The 18,477-nt window shown below is 47.8% G+C and overlaps 1 protein-coding gene and 1 long non-coding RNA gene across 2 annotated transcripts in view; one reads left to right on the forward strand and one right to left on the reverse strand.

The window, feature by feature from the left end:
* Positions 1-18,477, reverse strand: part of LOC308465210 — a 113,269-nt gene that overhangs the window by 80,284 nt on the left and 14,508 nt on the right. The window lies entirely within an intron of this gene.
* The window catches only part of CHRNB2 (cholinergic receptor nicotinic beta 2 subunit), a 31,018-nt gene that overhangs the window by 5,836 nt on the left and 6,705 nt on the right, over positions 1-18,477 (forward strand). Inside the window, exons 2-5 of the mRNA XM_080984693.1 lie at positions 7,085-7,230; positions 9,348-9,392; positions 10,775-10,884; positions 14,506-15,520. Coding sequence (XP_080840819.1) covers positions 7,085-7,230; positions 9,348-9,392; positions 10,775-10,884; positions 14,506-15,520 — 1,316 coding nt within the window. The remainder of the gene's footprint in view (positions 1-7,084; positions 7,231-9,347; positions 9,393-10,774; positions 10,885-14,505; positions 15,521-18,477) is intronic.

Raw genomic sequence — 18,477 nt, forward strand, 5'->3', positions numbered from 1 at the left:
TCCAAAACCAAGGTGCGCTTTCCCATAGAAAGTAATGCAAAATGGATTAATCCGTTCGAGACTTTTAAAAACAACCCCTAAAACAGCAATTTAACATGAATTTTACTATCTAACGAGACCATGGATCCATAAAATGGAAGCAATAATCAATGTACTGTACTATAAAATAAATAAGACAGTATTGTAGATGGTAAAAATTAAAATCATTATTTTTTCTTACCTGCACCAATGATAGTCCTTGTTTGGATGGGGGGCTTTTATCCATTTCCACAGTCACACAGATCAGTCAATCAGTAGCTGAACTGGGTTCCACACAGCCACAAAAACAAATTAACTGAAAAAGCCACAAAAACAAAAACGCAAAATAAATAGCAAAAGCCAAAGTGCCAGACTTAGTCCATTCCAGAAGTCCGTTTGACTTCCGAAATGTTCGAAAACCAAGACGCAGCTTCTGATTGGTGCAGGCGCCCCAGAAACAATAGCTGACAACCGCATTGGATGTTCGGCTTCTGGAAAACATTCAAAAACTGGAACATTTACTTCCAGGTTTTCAGCGTTTGAGAACCAAGGCATTTGAGAACCAAGGTACCGCTGTACAGCTGTGATGGGGAACCTCTGGCCCGCCTGATATCTTGGGACCCATCAGCCCCAGCCAGCTTGCCTTGTGGTCAGGGATGATAAACGTAGTTGTAAAGGATGGTTAGCTCAAAAGCTGGAATAATAAAATATGGTTTGATCCTGGCTTAAGAGTTTTTAAAATTTAATTTTAAACTGTTGGGAGCTGTCCTGGAACCTGATGGTGAAAAGTAGGCAATAAGTTTAAATCATCATCATAGAATTGTAGAGAGCCAGTGTGGTGTAGTGGTTAAGAGCGGTAGTCTTGTAATCTGGGGAACCGGGTTCGATTCCCCGCTCCTCCACCTGCAGCTTCTCTGAAGTCTCTCAGCCCCAATCACCTCACAGAGTGTTTGTTGTGGGGGAGGAAGGGAAAGGAGAATGTTAGCCGCTTTGAGACTCCTGAAGGGGAGTGAAAGGCGGGATATCAAATCCAAACTCTTCTTCTTCTAGAGTTGGAAGGGACCCTGAGAATCATAATTAGTCCAAACCCCTGCAGTGCTGGAATATGCAGCTGTCCGATTTGGGGATCAAACCTACAAACTTGATATTATCAGCACCATGCTCTAACCAACTGATCTATCAATAATAATAATAATAATAATAATAATAATAATAATAATACATTTGGAGGGCTGCAGGTTCCCCATCCCAACAGAATTGGTGTTAAAGGACAATTAAATCGAATTTATCAAAGTAAAATCATAGAACTGGGACCTCATGGGTCATCTAGTCCAACCCCCCTTCAAGGCAGGATTCACAGCTAAATAATCTCTGACAGATGGCCATCCAACCTCTGTTTAAAAACTTCCAGTGATGTAGTTTGTTTCCTCTGTCAAATGGCTCTCACCATCAGAAAGGGAAACACGATAATCTGGGCTCAAGGGCACCCTTCTTCCAAGAATATCGCCATCCTCATCCTCATCCTGCCCCCAAGTGATGCTGCCTGCCTGAGCCATGCTGGCGCAAGGACAAAGTTGGCACAGAGATCTGCGGCCAACTAAACATGCGCGCGCTCTCTCTCTCCCGCCCCCCCCCCGCCGCAAAATATATTTTCTGTACAGTAGTACATTATCCCCTCGCTCTCTCCCTCCTTCGATCGATCCTCCCAACGACCTCTTTACTCAAGTCAGGCTTCTTGTTTTCCAACGCCTGTCAGCCACTTCCCAAAATTGCAATTAAGCTGTCAAGGGAGCGAGTAGAAGCGTTTGCAATTCACAGCCTCGGCAGGAAAGGAAGGGAGGTGGGCAGGTCCGGATCGCAGTGCGCTGGGACAGAAAGCTAAGGCCGAGGGTAGAGCTACCCTTTTTCCCCCCGGACCTCCCCAGCCCCCACACCCCATGCATTTCACAGCAACCTGGCAGACAAAAATCCAACTTTGGCGAAGAAGAAGAAGAAGAAGAAGAAGAAGAAGAAGAAGAAGAAGAAGAAGAAGAAGAAGAAGAAGATCATAATAATAATAATACTTTATTATTTGTACCCCGCCCATCCGGCTGGGTTTCCCCAGCCACTCTGGGCAGCTTCCAACAAAGATTAAAAATACATTAAAATGTCACACATTAAGAACTTCCCTGAACAGGGCTGCCTTCAGATGTCTTCTAAATGTTAGGTAGTTGTTTGACATCTGGTGGGAGGGTGTTCCACAGGGCAGTTGCCACTACCAAGAAGGCCCTCTGCCTGGTTCCCTGTAGTTTTGCTTCTCGCAGTGAGGGAACTGCCAGAAGGCCCTTGGAGCTGGACCACAGGCCAGGGCTTGGGAACAGGAAGCCCTCCTCACAGCCCCCAAAATATAAAACAGAAGCCAAAATATAAAACAGCAGCAGTCATTAATAATAATAATAATAATAATAATAATAATAATATATAATAATAATTTATTATTTATACCCCGCCCATCTGGCTGGGTTTCCCCAGCCACTCTGGGCGGCTTCCAACAGAACACTAAAATACAATAACCTATTAAACTTTAAAAGCTTCCCTAAACCGGGCTGCCTTCAGATGTCTTCTAAAAGTCTGGTAGTTGTTCTTTTCTTTGACATCTGATGGGAGGGCGTTCCACAGGGTGGGCGCCACCACCGAGAAGGCCCTCTGCCTGGTTCCCTGTAGCTTTGCTTCTCACAGCGAGGGAACCGCCAGAAGGCCCTCAGCGTTGGACCTCAGGTCCGGGCAGAATGATGGGGGTGGAGATGCTCCTTCAAGTATACTGAGCCAAGAAGAAGAAGAAGAAGAAGAAGAAGAAGAAGAAGAAGAAGAAGATGCTAAAGGGAGTGGGCAAAATTGTGCCTGTTGAATGTCTGGTTCTTAAACTTTCCCCTTCCCTTGATGCCCCTTTCAACACACCTGCTTTATGCATTTTTTAAAATGGTTCTGTTGTTCTTTTAATCTGAACTTCCCCTCAAGCTAACAGATGCCAGGGAGGGGGAAAAGGAAATGAAAGCATGTCTCAGCAATCCAGCAGGGGATCGTTGGCCCAGGGGAAGGGTAGAGCATATGCTTTGCATGCAGAAGGCACTGAGTATTCACACGTAGAACTGGGAGAGAGCCCCACTCCTCTGTCTGAATCCCTGGAGAGCTGTTGCCAGTGAATGTAGACCAGAGTTTCCCAAACCCTGTTTTTTTGGACTACAGTTCCCATCATCCCTGACCACAGGTCCTGCTAGCTAGGGATGATAGGAGTTGTAGTCCAAAAACAGCTAGAGACCCAAGTTTTGGAAACCCTGATGTAGACAGACCAATGGTCTGATTTGGTAGGAGGCAACTTGCTATTTAAATCAGCACCATGAGGAATAATAAAATCTTACTATTATATTTAAGGGAAGGATCATAGCTCAATGGTTGAGCAGCTGTTTCGCATGCAGAAGGTCCCAGGTTCAAATCCAGATCCCCTGTCTGAAATCCTGTACAGCCACTGCCAGTCAGTGTAGACCATCTAAGTCAGATGGCCTGACATGGTACAAAGCAGTTTCCTATGTTCCAGTGCATGAAAATGGAGACAAACAAAGAACCATTGTGGTGTAGCAGTTAGATTGTTGGGATTCAGTGATCGGGATGCAGACTTGGGTTCGAATCCCTGCTCAGCCAAAGAGCATACCTTTAATAGCTTTCTTTCAGACACCAGGCAAGGCCTGTCTCGTTTGGCAAAGATGTTAACAGTAGTTAAGAACCATCAGGGTCCTCCCCAACCCCCGCTCAGTGTTACTTATTTAGAGCAGTTAAAGGTAAAGGGACCCCTGACTGTTAGGTCCAGTTGTGGCCAACTCTGGGGTTGCGGTGCTCATCTCGCTTTACTGGCCGAGGGAGCCGGCGTACAGCTTCCGGGTCATGTGGCCAGCATGACTAAGCCGCTTCTGGCGAACCAGAGCAGCGCACGGAAACGCCGTTTACCTTCCCGCCGGAGCGGTACCTATTTATCTACTTGCACTTTGACGTGCTTTCGAACTGCTAGGTTGGCAGGAGCAGGGACCGAGCAACAGGAGCTAACCCTGTTGCAGGGATTCAAACCGGCAACCGTCTGATCGGCAAGCCCTAGGCTCTGTGGTTTAACCCACAGCGCCACCCGCGTCCCAGTTGGACTCCCTTAGAGCGGTTGGACTCCCTTTTTTAAGCCAAAGGGCTTGCAGAGCAGTTTGTGGACTACAAATTAAAACAAGGCCTTCCCTGCCCGCAGGCCTAAAAGTGATGGCACAAAAGGAAAAGGCAACAAGCAGGGAAGAGGAAAGAAGTAAACTCAGGCACCATTTCTTGAAGTGAAACAGGAACTCTTATCATGAGGAGCTGGAATGGAAGCAACTCAGAGCTGGCCTTTCAGCTGATGGCCTTTCTCATCTCTCCCACTGACGTAGCCTTCTGGAATGACTGCTACCTGGTGGCAGTAGAGGGAGAGGAGGCCTGACGCAGCTGGCCTTTCAAATTCTATTTATACTGCCGTTTTAATGTATTTCTGATGGCTTCCTTTTAGCTGCGCTCATCCTTACGGCGTGTGGTTGTTTTTAAGTGGTCTTTGTGCGCGAGGCTAAAAGGGCTTTCAGAGTTAAAAGGCACACACACACACCACTCACCAAAACCCCAACCAACACCAAGTGTGGGGATATAGGCGCACATACAGGAACGACAAGAATATTGCCGTGTTGAAGAAGGCGGTGAAGAGGAGAGTTAAGAGTGAGATTTTTGAAACAGGCCTCTTTTGTGACAGCTGGGAAGAAAATTTGGCTGGTGGCCCTTGCTATGTATCACCACACCAGGTCCAGCTTGACCTGTTGGCTTTCAGCCTGTTATCCAGCAGCTAAAGGCAAACGGAGGCCAGGAAGAAACAAACAAAAAGAGTTGATAATCATAGGTGGGACGTGACTCAGACTGCAGCCACGATGAAGGCTGGTCGATTCAGGCTTTACCTCAAGAACTTCTGCCTGCCTTCAGTCAACTCCCCACCTGGCTTACTCCCAGTTCATGGGGTGACACTGTCTGTCACCTTCCTCCTCCCTAGTCTTAGGAGGAGGGTGAAGGGGACAAAATTCGAGCCAGCTGGCTCCACTGACCATTGGCCCTGGTAAGGTAAAGGGACCCCTGACCATTAGGTCCAGTTGTGGCCGATTCTGGGGTTGCGGCGCTCATCTCGCTTTATTGGCCGAGGGAGCCGGCGTACAGCTTCTGGGTCATGTGGCCAGCATGACTAAGCGAACCAGAGCAGCGCACGGAAATGCCATTTACCTTCCCGCCGGAGCGGTACCTATTTATCTACTTGCACTTTGAGGTGCTTTCGAACTAGGTTGGCAGGAGCAGGGCCAGAGCAACGGGAGCTCACCCCGTAATGGGGATTCGAACCGCCAACCTTCAGATCAGCAAGTCCTAGGCTCTGTGGTTTAACCCACAGGGCCACCCGTGTCCCTATTGGCTCTGGTGCCATGCGTGGATTCGGAGACAGGAAGAGCAAGACACACACAGCCTCCATGTCTACTCAGCTGCAGCCTTGGCTCTGCTCAAGGGCTGCTGGATCAGAGCAGGCCGTAATTCTGAGCAAGCTAAGAGCTGGTGACATTTTAACAGCCTGCCAAAATGGGCTCATGAATGCCTGGGGATTAGCTATCCATCAGGAAGCTGGCTTGGAAACGAGCCTGCTTGAGAGGCTGTTGCTTGTGGTCAGGGGAGCTCCTTGTGGAGAGGAGAGAGAGAGAGAAAGAGAGATTCAGGACGGAGCCCTGAATCCCTCCCCAAAATAGTCCTTTTTCGTACAAATGTTCATTGGCTTAGGACCGTTTCTGTCACAAGATGGGACCGAAAGGTGTCTTGAGGAAAAGGAAGCTAGTGTTTCCCAGACTTGAGTCTCTAGCTGCTTTTGGACTACAACTCCCATCATCCCTAGCCACTGGTCCTGCTAGCTAGGGATGATGGGAGTTGTAGTCCAACAACAGCTGGAGGCCAAAGTTTTGGAAACACTGAACTAGAAGAAGAGATGGAACTAGAAGAGTAAGTCCCTACCAGAGAAGGACAGCAGATCCATCAAGTTGATTGATTGTGTGGAAATGGCTAAAATGACCGGAAGAATAAGAAAACAGGAAGACCAAAATTTTAATAGGGAATGGGGGAAATGTATACCCTATCTTTTACATTGCTTTAAATGTTTGTTTTCCTTCTTGGATTGTACCCCCAAGTGTGTTTTATAAGCTGGTCTCCGACCGTAATTAATAAACTATCTATCTAACCTATCTTAAAAAAAATTGTAAACAGTTAATATTGTTACTAGGATTGGAATATCACTTGTAGTTTAAGGGTGAATTTTGGACACAGTGGAGATGTAAAAGATGTGGATTGTCATAAAAGATGCAGGAGGAAACGATTAACAACAGGACCCACAAAGGGGAGGAGGGAAGTCCAGGAGATTCCTTGGAATCTTATTTCCATGTTGTACGTTCGATATGTGAATGTAAAGTTTTAATCTTAAAAACAATTTTTTTAAAAAAAGAGGAGACACTGAACGAGAGGGAGGCTCACTGATATTTAATACAGTCACGGTAGCTCAACAAAACCTGCGTATTAATAGGCAGTCAGTGTCTGAATACCAATCACCGAACATCCTGATTTAGGAAGCTGTATGGCTCACTGGTGAAAAGAGATAAGTAGGTGAAATATACTTGGAGTCGATAGTGGATTTCATGCTCTTTATTCAGCTCATAGTGGTGAGGAGGAATGGAAGTTCCCCCAGAATGTCTGCTTTATATACATTATTTACACAATGGGCCCCACGTGATTGGCTAATTCTGGAATTCTCCTATAGGCCAATCAGGTTGCGGATTCACTTCCACTTGGAGCTGGATTGGGTGGCTCCTGTGGACCAATCAGACTGCTGCATTCTGGATCCTATTCAACTCAGTACCTAACAGTAGGGATGTCTGCCTTGTTGTGCATATGCTCTGTGTTCGTTCTGAACGGTGTTTGCTTTACTCTGCCTGCTTCCTTCTCCACCTCCACGCAGGGACCCTGGGCACAGACACGGAAGAGCGGTTGGTAGAACATCTCCTGGATCCGTCACGGTACAACAAGCTGATCCGCCCGGCCACCAATGGATCCGAGTTGGTCACTGTGCAGCTGATGGTATCATTGGCCCAGCTCATCAGCGTGGTACGTACCAAAGATGGGGAACTGGGAACTGCCAAACGGGTCAAAATGCTGTTCAAAGCAGAGGTCTTCTGTAAGTCTGGAGAAAGCTTCCTTCCTGGAGCTGCCCTTTTAGAATTATAGAACTGCAGAGTTCGAAGGGAACCCCAACAGTCATCTAGTCCAACCCTCTGTAAGGTGGGCATCACAGCGAAGGAATCCCCGACAGATGGCCACCCAATCTCTGCTTCGCCTTGCTGAGTTATATTCCTGTGTAGGAATCATTTTGGAGAAAATCTGGCCCTTTTTTAGGTCATCCTCCTTGGTATCATTGGACGCGGGTGGCACTGTGGGTTAAACCACAGAGCATAGGACTTGCCGATCAGAAGGTCGGCGGTTCGAATCCCCGCGACGGGGTGAGCTCCCGTTGCTCAGTCCCAGCTCCTGCCAACCTAGCAGTTCGAAAGCAAGTCAAAGTGCAAGTAGATAAATAGGTACCGCTCCAGCGGGAAGGTAAACAGCATTTCCATGCGCTGCTCTGGTTCGCCAGAAGCGGCTTAGTCATGCTGGCCACATGACCCAGAAGCTGTACGCCGGCTCCCTCAGCCAATAAAGCAAGATGAGCGCTGCAACCCCAGAGTCGGTCATGACTGGACCTAATGGTCAGGGGTCCCTTTAGCTTTACCTTACCTTGGTATCATTATATGTGTCTTTCCCAGCCAGTCTGTTTCTTAATGTTTCTAGTCTTTCTAAAATTTTAGCTTGGACTGAGGATGCGAATGACCAGAATTGACTTAGAGTGTTTTCTTCTATAGAGAAATTGTCCTTTTGCTCGCTCACAGGGCATTGCAAATTGTGTAAGGGTGTGCTTTTCCTTTTTAATTTTGGGGTCTCTTGTTTATGACCTTTTGGAGTTGGTTCTCCTTTTTGGATTTTTCCTGGTCCTCTTCTACCATTGGCTAACCACACTTGGCATCAAAGGGGGGGGGTACAATGGTACAATATTTTCAAAGAATCTTAGTATTGCTATCCTTTCCTTTAAGAAGAGATGTCTTGATCTATGGATAAATTTGGCCAAATTTTGATCTTGAAAGGTGATCATTGCTCGTACCAAGTAACCATCATAATGTAAGTACTCTCTATAACATGGTGTCATCCCGCCCAAAGCTTGTGGTACTACAACTCCCACCACCTCTGACCATTGGCCAAGCTGGCTGCTGGTGGCTTGAGCTTGTGTTCAAAGAAGATTGGACAGGAGCTATCCGTAGCTACTGCCCACAATGCCTCCACGACTGAAGGCAGAAATGCTACTGAGAACCAGTCACTGGAAGCTGCAGGAGCGGGGTTGGCCCTTGTGCTCAGGAGCTGCTTGCATCTGGTCGGCCACTGTGAGAAGAGGATGCTGGACTAGCCTTTGGCTTGACCCAGTGGGCTTTTCTCGTGTTCTTCACTTCAATTCAAAGTGTTGGTGCTGACCTTTAAAGCCCTAAACGGCCTCGGTCCAGTATATCTGAAGGAGCGTCTCCACCCCCATCATTCTGCCCGGACACTGAGGTCCAGCACCGAGGGCCTTCTGGCGGTTCCCTCACTGCAAAAAGCCAACTTACAGGGAACCAGGCAGAGGGCCTTCTCTGTAGTGGCACCCGCCCTGTGGAACGCCCTCCCACCAGATGTCAAAGAGAACAACAACTACTACCAGACTTTTAGAAGACATCTGAAGGCAGCCCTGTTTAGGGAAGCTTTTAATGTTTGATGCATTACAGTATTTTAATACAGTGGTACCCCAGGTACTCTTCAGGTTATATACGCTTCAGGTTACAGACTCCACTAACCCAGAAATAGTACCTTGGGTTAAGAACTTTGCTTCAGGATGAGAACAGAGATCGCGCAGTGGTGGCGCGGCGGCAGCAGGAGGCCCTATTAGCTAAAGTGGTGCTTCAGGTTAAGAACAGTTTCAGGTTAAGAACGGACCTCCGGAACGAATTAAGTTCTTAACCCGAGGTACCACTGTATTTTGTTGGAAGCCACCCAGAGTGGCTGGGGAAGCCCAGCCAGATGGGCAGGGTATAAATATATTATTATTATTATTATTATTATTATTATTATTATTCTGATGCCTTTTCTTTTGCTTCTGTTGACAGCACGAGCGGGAGCAGATCATGACCACCAACGTGTGGCTGACCCAGGTAAGTTGCCTGCCACCACCCCTCTCTTTATTTATTTACTCATAAGTAGAACCAATGTGCCCCTTTTCAATAATAGTGGTTTGCTTAATCACTTACCTTCTGCTGCAGTTGGAAGCAGGAAGGGGAAAATGAGCACTATGTGGGACACTATCTAGACCAGAGGCTCCAGCTGTTGCAAAATGCTGCAGGGAGACTGTTGATGGAGACAACCACCAGTGCATCATCCATCAATCATCAGTGCTCAAAAGCTTACACTGGCTGCCCATACACTACCAGGCCTGATTCAAAGGTCTTGCATCAATTTACAAGCCCCATAACAACCAGGGTTCAAGATATCTCAAGGACCACTCTGATTTCTCATATCACTGCCCAGTCACTGCGGTATTTGGGGGAGTCACTGTTAGAGGTCCCCCATAACTCAGGCGCACAGCCCCAAGGAATCCTGGGAATAGTAGCTTGTTAAAGGTGTCGAGAATTCTTACCAGCTCCATCTGGTACACTGGTTGAGACCCTACCTGCCTGCAGACTGTCTCGCCAGAGTGGTACACGCTGTGCTTTTTTTTCTTAAAAAATGTTTAGGGGTACTCTCGTTTTCCTACTCATATTGAAATACTGCCCCTCAGTGAGGCCAAACTTAGATTCACAAAATGTTTAGGGGTATGCGTCCCCCTGCGTCCCCCCAGAAAAAAGCACTGGGTACATGATCTGGTTATCTGCCGCTTGGACTTCTGCAATGCACTCTACGTGGGGCTGCCTTTGAAGGTGACTTGGAAAGTACAACTAATCCAGAATGCGGCTGCCAGACTGGTGACCTTCTGATCAGCAAGTCCTAGGTTCTGTGGTTTAACCCACAGCGCCACCCGCATCCCTGAATAAACGCCACCTGCGTTTATGTTGAATAAACGCCTGTAAATAATGCTTACACATGTCTTTGGTGCTGTGACTCGGACTTCTCACAACGGAAGTGGCGGACAGAGACATGTGTAAGCATTATTTACAGTCGTTCATTCAGCATAGTTCAGGAACAAAGGAAAAACATGTCTGCTTCCCTTCGTGTCTGACAAAAGAGCAAAGCAATAGCAATATACAAACAGACGTTCCCAGCAAGCCTGTGCTGGAAGTAAACAGGCACGTGACACACAACAGTCATGCCTGTTTCTTTTAAGGTGGAACAGAACTATATCCTAATAGAACCTTGCATCTTTTTAATACTAAAAAAACCCAAAACAAGCCACTCTCACCCACCTGGAGATTCAGGACCTCCCACTGCCACCTGGAAGGAGTGAGGCAAAACTGGAGACTTCAGGTCAGGCTTGGGGATTTGGCCATCCCAATTGTGTCAAGCCCCCCCCCCCCCATCTCTCTTTCTCTCTCCATTGCAGGAATGGGAGGATTATCGCCTTACATGGAACCCAGAGGAGTTTGATGACATGAAGAAGGTGCGGCTGCCATCCAAACACATCTGGCTTCCGGATGTTGTGCTCTACAACAAGTAGGTGCACCTCGGCATTCTTTGCCCTGGGTCTAATGCTTGTGGATCTCGGACGACAATAGTGAACCTGCAGTTCATGGGCCGTGTAGTAAACTTCGCCCCCAGCCGCTCGCTCCTCCCTCACCTGTCTTTGCTCTCCGGCCAGATCAGGTTTCTTGAACAGGGCTGGCAGGCAAAGCTACGTTATACAGAAGCAGGACAAAATCACACCGGTAGAGCTGCCACCACTCCCTCTGTTCCGGGGAACCTAGAGTCACAACCCAGGGAGAAGGCTGTGCCCTGTTATTACTGGTTATCCCCACTCCACAAGTTGAATCCACAGACTTGCAGACAGAAATTCTACGGTAGAGCATAACTAAGTGTAAGGCTAGGAATTAGCTTTTCCCCTGGAAAGGCACACAAACCAAAACAGTTTCTTATTTAAAATTTATTTTAAAAGAACATAAGGAGACATGCTAAAATAGCAGGCACTTCTTTAGTAAGTTACAGACAAGAAAAATAAAAACATTGTGAAATCTAACTGGCTTACATACTCACAACTAAAGCACAAAAGGGATAGATAGAGTCCTTTCAAGATTCCGCAGTTCAGAGGCTTTCGCAGTTCTCCATCACAAAGGATGTAAGGACAGCTACTTAGATGGAACATCAGCAGCCGGGCGATTTGCGGATTGCAGAGCGCACTTTCTCAGCCATTTCCCAGATCTTTTATCCCTGATTTGCACGTGGCGTCGGAACCCCCAAAACCAATCATAACTCTTGATTATTTTTAAATTCTCCAATGACCGGCTTGCGGGCTAATCAATCAAACTTCTGGCAGCTGGGCCAGTTAAGAACCCAGAGCCTCAATCAAAGGGTTTTCCTCCCTTCCGTGGCGCCTCTGCAGATGCACATTCCCAGGCCATCAAGGCCAGATAACATCACTAAGGGAATGCACAGAACTTGGACCCGGGTGTCAAGTCTTCCATTAAATCAGGGGTTTCCTTTCCCATAATAAAACTTTCACACCCTGGGTGCCTGTTAGTCTGGGATTAAAGGGACAGAACTTATTTCCCATGGTCCTTGTGGCTTCTTGGTTACCCACAAGGCCTCACTCTTATTGCTTGACCAAGGAACAGCTTCTAAACGATACTAACTTTACTACAGGCCGTATTAGGACTGCAGAACCATCTGGAGGGGCCACCCGGGCCCCATCTTCCTCCTTGTCACAATGCCGCGGTATCAGAAGAGCTTTCAAAGCCAGGCGCAGGGGACCTTTGGCCTTCCAAACGTTGCTGGACTACAACTCCCATGAGCCCCAGCAAGCATGGCTAATGGGCAGCGATGATGGGAGGTGTCGTTCAGCAACATCTGGAGGGCCAAAGGTCCCCTACACTTGCTTTTTGGGGGGGGGGATTTGATATCCTGCCTTTCACTCCCCTTCAGGAGTCCCAAAGCGGCTAACATTCTCCTTTCCCTTCCTCCCCCACAACAAACACCTCTGTGAGGTGAGTGGGGCTGAGAGACTTCAGAGAAGTGTGACTGGCCCAAGGTCACCCAGCAGCTGCATGTGGAGGAGCGGAGACGCGAACCCGGTTCCCCAGATTACGAGTCCACTGCTCTTAACCACTGCACTACACTTGCCTGCTGCTAGATAGGGATTGAGGTGGTTTAAAAGCAGGTTAGAAAGTGGAACATGCTTGTGTATGTGTGTGTGTGTGAGAGAGAGAGAGAGAGAGAGAAAGAGACCGTGTATGTTTGACTGAGAGTGAGTGTGTATGTGTGAGAGACAGAGTAACTGTACGTTTATTGGATCTGAAATAATAATAATAATAATAATAATAATAATAATAATAATTTTTATTTTATACCCCGCCCTCCCCGGCCAGAGGTGGGCTCAGGGCGGCTAACACCAATAAAATAAAATCACAGTAAAAACATAATAGGGGGGAAAGAGAGGGAGAAAAAAAAAAAACCCAATTTAAAATACAGGTTAAAATGCAGCCTCATTTTAAAATAGCTGATAAATCAAGACCATAAGGTGAGGGAAACATAAGGGTCAGACTGAGTCCAAACCAAAGGCCAGGCAGAGCAGCTCCATCTTGCAGGCCCTGCGGAAAGATGTCAAGTCCCGCAGGGCTCTAGTCTCTTGTGACAGAGCGTTCCACCACGTCGGGGCCAGTGCTGAAAAGGCCCTGGCCCTAGTTGAAACCAATCTAACCTCCTTGAGGCTTGGGACCTCCAAGGTGTTGTCATTTGTGGACCTTAAGGTCCTCCGTGGGGCATACCAGGAGAGGCAATCCCGTAGGTACGTGTGTCATAGGCCGCAGAGGGCTTTAAAGGTCAAAACCAGCACCTTAAACCTGACCCTGTACTCCACCGGGAGCCAGTGCAGTTGGTTCTAGAAAAAGAGGTGCCGGAACTCACCACAAATGCCTCGCTTGTTCTGTTAGAATGGCAATGGCGCCCACCTGAGAGGTGCTGGAACTGAGTTCCAGCTGAAAGCCCTGGTTTTCGCATGGAACTGTAGAGTAAGAAAGGACCATGAGAGTCGTCCAGTCCAACAGGAAATAGTTTTTAATTGTTTTTATACAGGAAAGCGCTTTTAAAGACCAATTTTCTTCATTTCATTGTTTCGGCTGTGGAGGTTCCTACTGTGAAAGCGCTTCAAACTATATTATGGGCCACGATTCATAAATAGAATCAAACGGATAAAAAGGGAGGTCCGGGTGGCCTGCATTATGAGGAATGTGTGGATGGCATGGGTAGGCATTTGTGTGTGTGTGCACACAGTGCGTGAGCTCTGATCTGGGCACCTGCACCGTCAGGCTTTGGAGAATCGGAACGCTCCCCTGGTGGCAGTGAATAAGCAGATCAAACAAAAGAAGTGTTCTTACCAGTTAGTTTCTTTAATAAACACAGCGAGAGACAAAGCAATGCATATCTCTCTAGAAATGGCGGTGCTCCCAGTAAAGGTTTACCCCTCCTCTGTCCCCATTAATCTGCGCCACTCCTACGTCGGGTAACCTGAGCTTGTTGCCGCTGCGCTCTCTGTTCTATCACTCTTGGAGCCTGTCTAGTTCTAGGGGGGTCTGGAATGCTGTCCAAGGACACTGAATCTGCCAGATGTCTCCCTCCTGGTGTTTCCTCTTCTAGCTGTTCCTTATCCAGTATTTCCCAGCTTTTCACCTCTGGACTATGCCCTTCTGCAAACCACTGTTCTAACTCAATACTGTCCTCCTGCCCTTGGGAAGCTTCAGGAGAAGCGGGTAGCGGCTCCCACCATTCCTCCTCAGTCCAGCCTCCAGTCTAGTCCAGTCCAGTCCAGACATGCACCTTCTAGACCAGGGGTAGGCAACCTAAGGCCCGGGGCCCGGATCCGGCCCAATTGCCTTCTCAACCCGGCTCATGGACGGTCCGGGGATCAGCGTGTTTTTACATGAGTAGAATGTGTCCTTTTATTTAAAATGCATCTCTGGGTTATTTGTGGGGCATAGGACTTCATTCCTTTCCCACCCCCCAAAAAAATATAGTCCAGCCCATGGCTTGAGGGACGGTGGACTGGCCCACGGCTGAAAAAGGTTGCTGACCCCTGTTGTAGACCAACTATGAGCATTGCTTCCCCTTTTCCCTCCCCTTCCCCAGCGCCGACGGGATGTACGAGGTGTCCTTCTACTCCAACGCCGTCGTCTCCTACGACGGCAGCATCTTCTGGCTCCCTCCGGCCATCTACAAGAGTGCCTGCAAAATCGAGGTGAAGCATTTCCCCTTTGACCAGCAGAACTGCACCATGAAGTTCCGCTCGTGGACTTATGACCGGACGGAGATCGACCTGGTGTTGAAGAGCGAGGTGGCCAGCTTGGATGACTTCACCCCCAGCGGAGAGTGGGACATCATTGCCCTGCCGGGACGGCGCAACGAGAACCCCAACGACTCCACCTACGTGGACATCACCTATGACTTCATCATCCGCCGCAAACCGCTCTTCTACACCATCAACCTCATCATCCCTTGCATCCTCATCACCTCCTTAGCCATCCTGGTCTTCTACCTGCCTTCCGACTGCGGCGAGAAGATGACCCTCTGCATCTCGGTCCTTTTGGCCCTCACCGTCTTCCTGCTTCTGATCTCCAAGATCGTGCCGCCCACCTCGCTGGACGTGCCGCTGGTGGGCAAGTACCTGATGTTCACCATGGTCTTGGTGACCTTCTCCATTGTCACCAGCGTCTGTGTGTTGAACGTCCACCACCGCTCGCCCACCACCCACACCATGCCGCCCTGGGTCAAGGTGGTCTTCCTGGACAAGCTGCCCACCCTCCTCTTCATGAAGCAGCCCCGGCAGAACTGCGCCCGCCAGAGGTTGCGCCAGAAGCGGCAGAACCAGGAGCGGACGACCGGGAGCTTCTTCCTCCGCGAAGGAGCCAGGTCTTGCACTTGCTACGTCAACCCGTCCACGGTCAAGAAGTTCGGGGCGGGGAGCGGCGGTGATGGCGGGGGAAGGCCCTTTACGGAAACGTCGGAGCCGGGAGTCAACGGTTACCGGGACAGGCCGGGTCAAACGGTGCCACCGCCAGGCCCCTGTTGCTGCGGCCTGGAGGAGGCTGTGGACGGAGTATGCTTCATCGCGGATCATATGAAGAGCGAAGACGACGACCAGAGTGTGAGTGTCTGGAAGGGAAGGGGCTTGAGGGCAGGGTTGTGGGCTTTTGTGGCCTTAAGTCAGCCTTGTAAATAACATACCCGCCAACATTTTTCTGAAGGAGCATCTCCACCTGCATTGATCAGCCCGGACACTGAGGTCCAGCGCCAAGGGCCTTCTGGTAGTTCCCTCACTGCGAGAAGTGAGGTTACAGGGAACCAGGTGGAGGGCCTTCTCGGTAGTGGCACCCGCTCATCAGATGTCAAGGAAATAAGCAACTGTCTGACTTTTAGAAGACATCTGAAGGCAGTCCTGTTTAGGGAAGTTTTTAATGTTCGATGTTTTATTGTGTTTTTTTATTATTTAAAGTTTTTGTGACAGAAAAAGTATCAATCATTCAAAATAATTCAAATTACAAACACAATCATTTTACTCTTATATCACATTCTCAATAACTTTCCAAATACCACCCCTCCCCCCACCCGACTTCCCCTCACCCATGTGAGATCTTATTGGCATTTGTATTATTGTTTCTTGTTGTCTTAGCAGTTATTTATACTTAATAGTCATATCCTTTATAATATGATCTTGTAGCCTTGTGCGTCTTTCCCTTTACGTTTACGTTAAACTTAATTTCCATATCCATATTTTTTCATATATATCGCTACACACTCCCATTCTCTCTTGATTTTTGCTTGGGGCAGCCCCTAATTGATGCCGTTAATTTTGCCATCTCCATAAATTCACCATTCTCCAGTCTGAAATATTTTTCCTGTTTTCTAATTTTTTGCCTCTAGTAATCTAGCCACTGCTGTCACATAGAGGAATATATTCTTTTTATCTTTGAGGATATTGTTGGTTGGTTTATTGTGTTTTTAATATTCTGTTGGGAGCTGCCCAGAGTGGCTGGGGAAACCCAGTCAGATCGGTGGTGTATAAATAAATTATTATTATTATTATTATTATTATTATTATTATTATGAAAATAAGGACGTCCTATTCCAAAAGAATACTAATAATTCCCCACCCATTTGACTGTGCTGCCACAGCCACTCTGGGCGGCTTTCAACATATACAAAAACATAAAAAACATTTATATAGGGCTGACTTCAGATGTCTTCTAACGGTTTTGTAGTTACTGATCTCCTTGGCTCGGTGGTCACTCCATACCCTCCAACATTTCTCCAATAAAAATAGGGACGTCCTAAGGCAGGGATCAGCAAACTTTTTCAGCAGTGGGCCGGTCCACTGTCCCTCAGACCTTGTGGGGGGCCGGACTATATTTTTTGGGGGGGGGGGGAATGAACGAATTCCTGTGCCCCACAAATAACCCAGAGGTGCATTTTAAATAAAAGGACACATTCTACTCATGTAAAAACACACTGATTCCTGGACTGTCTGTGGGCCGGATTCAGAAGGAGATTGGGCCGGATCCGGCCCCCGGGCCTTAGTTTGCCTGTCCATGTTCTAAGGGAAAGCGGGACATTCTGGGATTAAATCAGAAACCGGGATGGCTTCTGCAAATCCAGGACTGTCCCTGGAAAATAGGGACAGTTGGAGCGCCTGAAATAAGCCCACCAAAAATTAGTAGGTTGCTTTCTCTCTCTGTGTGTAGGATATTAGGGGCTGCCATCCCTGCTCACTCCTCCAACCCCCCCTACTTGCCAATCCCAACCCTACTCCCCCCTTTATCCCTCACCTATTCCCTTGCAGCTCCTCCAGCCCCCTCTGCTCACAGTTTTCTGCAATCCCCCCTCCATCAACGTTTTCCCCAACGCCTTTTAAAGGAGGCTGGGTGCTTCAGAGAGCGGTCATTTGATCCAAACCCCTGCAATCCAGGAATCTCAGCCAAAACTTCCATGACAGCATCCTTTAGACCCAAGATGCCTGATGGGACTCACTTTCTAATTTATTTTTTACCACATATACATACAGTGGCAATGATCTCTGGGTGAAAACCAATCTGCCAGTCTTTGATATAAAGACATAAGAACAGCCCCTGCTGGACCAAGCTGATCACCCATCAGATGGGCGGGGTATCAATAATAAGATTATTATTATTATCTAATCCTGCATCCTGTTCCCCAGGGATCTCTGAGAATTGTAGCCGTGTGAGGGTCACAGGAGTTTCCTAACAGCTCTCAGCACCCTTAAACTACAGTTCCCAGGATTCTTTGCAAGGGGCGGAGCCATCAGCGTTTAACGTGGTACAGTGGTACCTCAGGTTACAGACGCTTCAGGTTACAGACTCCGCTAACCCAGAAATAGTACCTCGGGTTAAGAACTTTGCTTCAGGATGAGAACAGAAATTGCACCGCCACAGCGGGATGCCCCATTAGCTCAAGTGGTACCTCAGGTTAAGAACAGTTTCAGGTTAAGAACGGACCTCCAGAACGAATAAAGTTCTTAACCTGAGGTGCCACTGTATTGCAATTGCTTTCAATGTGTGGTCTTGGGCTAAGGTTACCAGATTTTTTTCAATGAATCTGGGGACATTTTTTCAACTTCCTATTGAATAGATGGATTTCGTCAGGGGACTGATTTGTAAATCCGGGGACTGTCCCCAGGAAACAGGGACGTCTGGTAACCTTACCTATGTAGCTATGTAGAACTTCCTTGTTCAGGCAAAGTCTACCTCTGAATTCCAGTAGCTGGGGAACAAACTCAGTGGTCGCCTTTAAGGGTTCGATTTGGACACTTCTGCTTGAACACATTACAGTGGTATCTTGGGTTAATAACTTAATTCATTCTGGAGGTCCGTTCTTAACCTGAAACTGTTTTTAACCTGAGGTACCACTTTAGCTAATGGGGCCTCCCGCTGCTGCCACACAATTTCTGTTCTCATCCTGAAGCAAAGTTCTTAACCCGAGGTACTATTTCTGGGTTAGTGGAGTCTGTAACCTGAAGCGTCTGTAACCCAAGGAATCACTGTATAACTCGATGCTTCGTTCTGATCAGTCAGGGCACTTCTTACAAAG

The sequence above is a fragment of the Podarcis pityusensis genome (assembly GCF_964106645.2).
Source record: "Podarcis pityusensis genome assembly, chromosome: 16".
NCBI lineage: Eukaryota > Metazoa > Chordata > Lepidosauria > Squamata > Lacertidae > Podarcis > Podarcis pityusensis.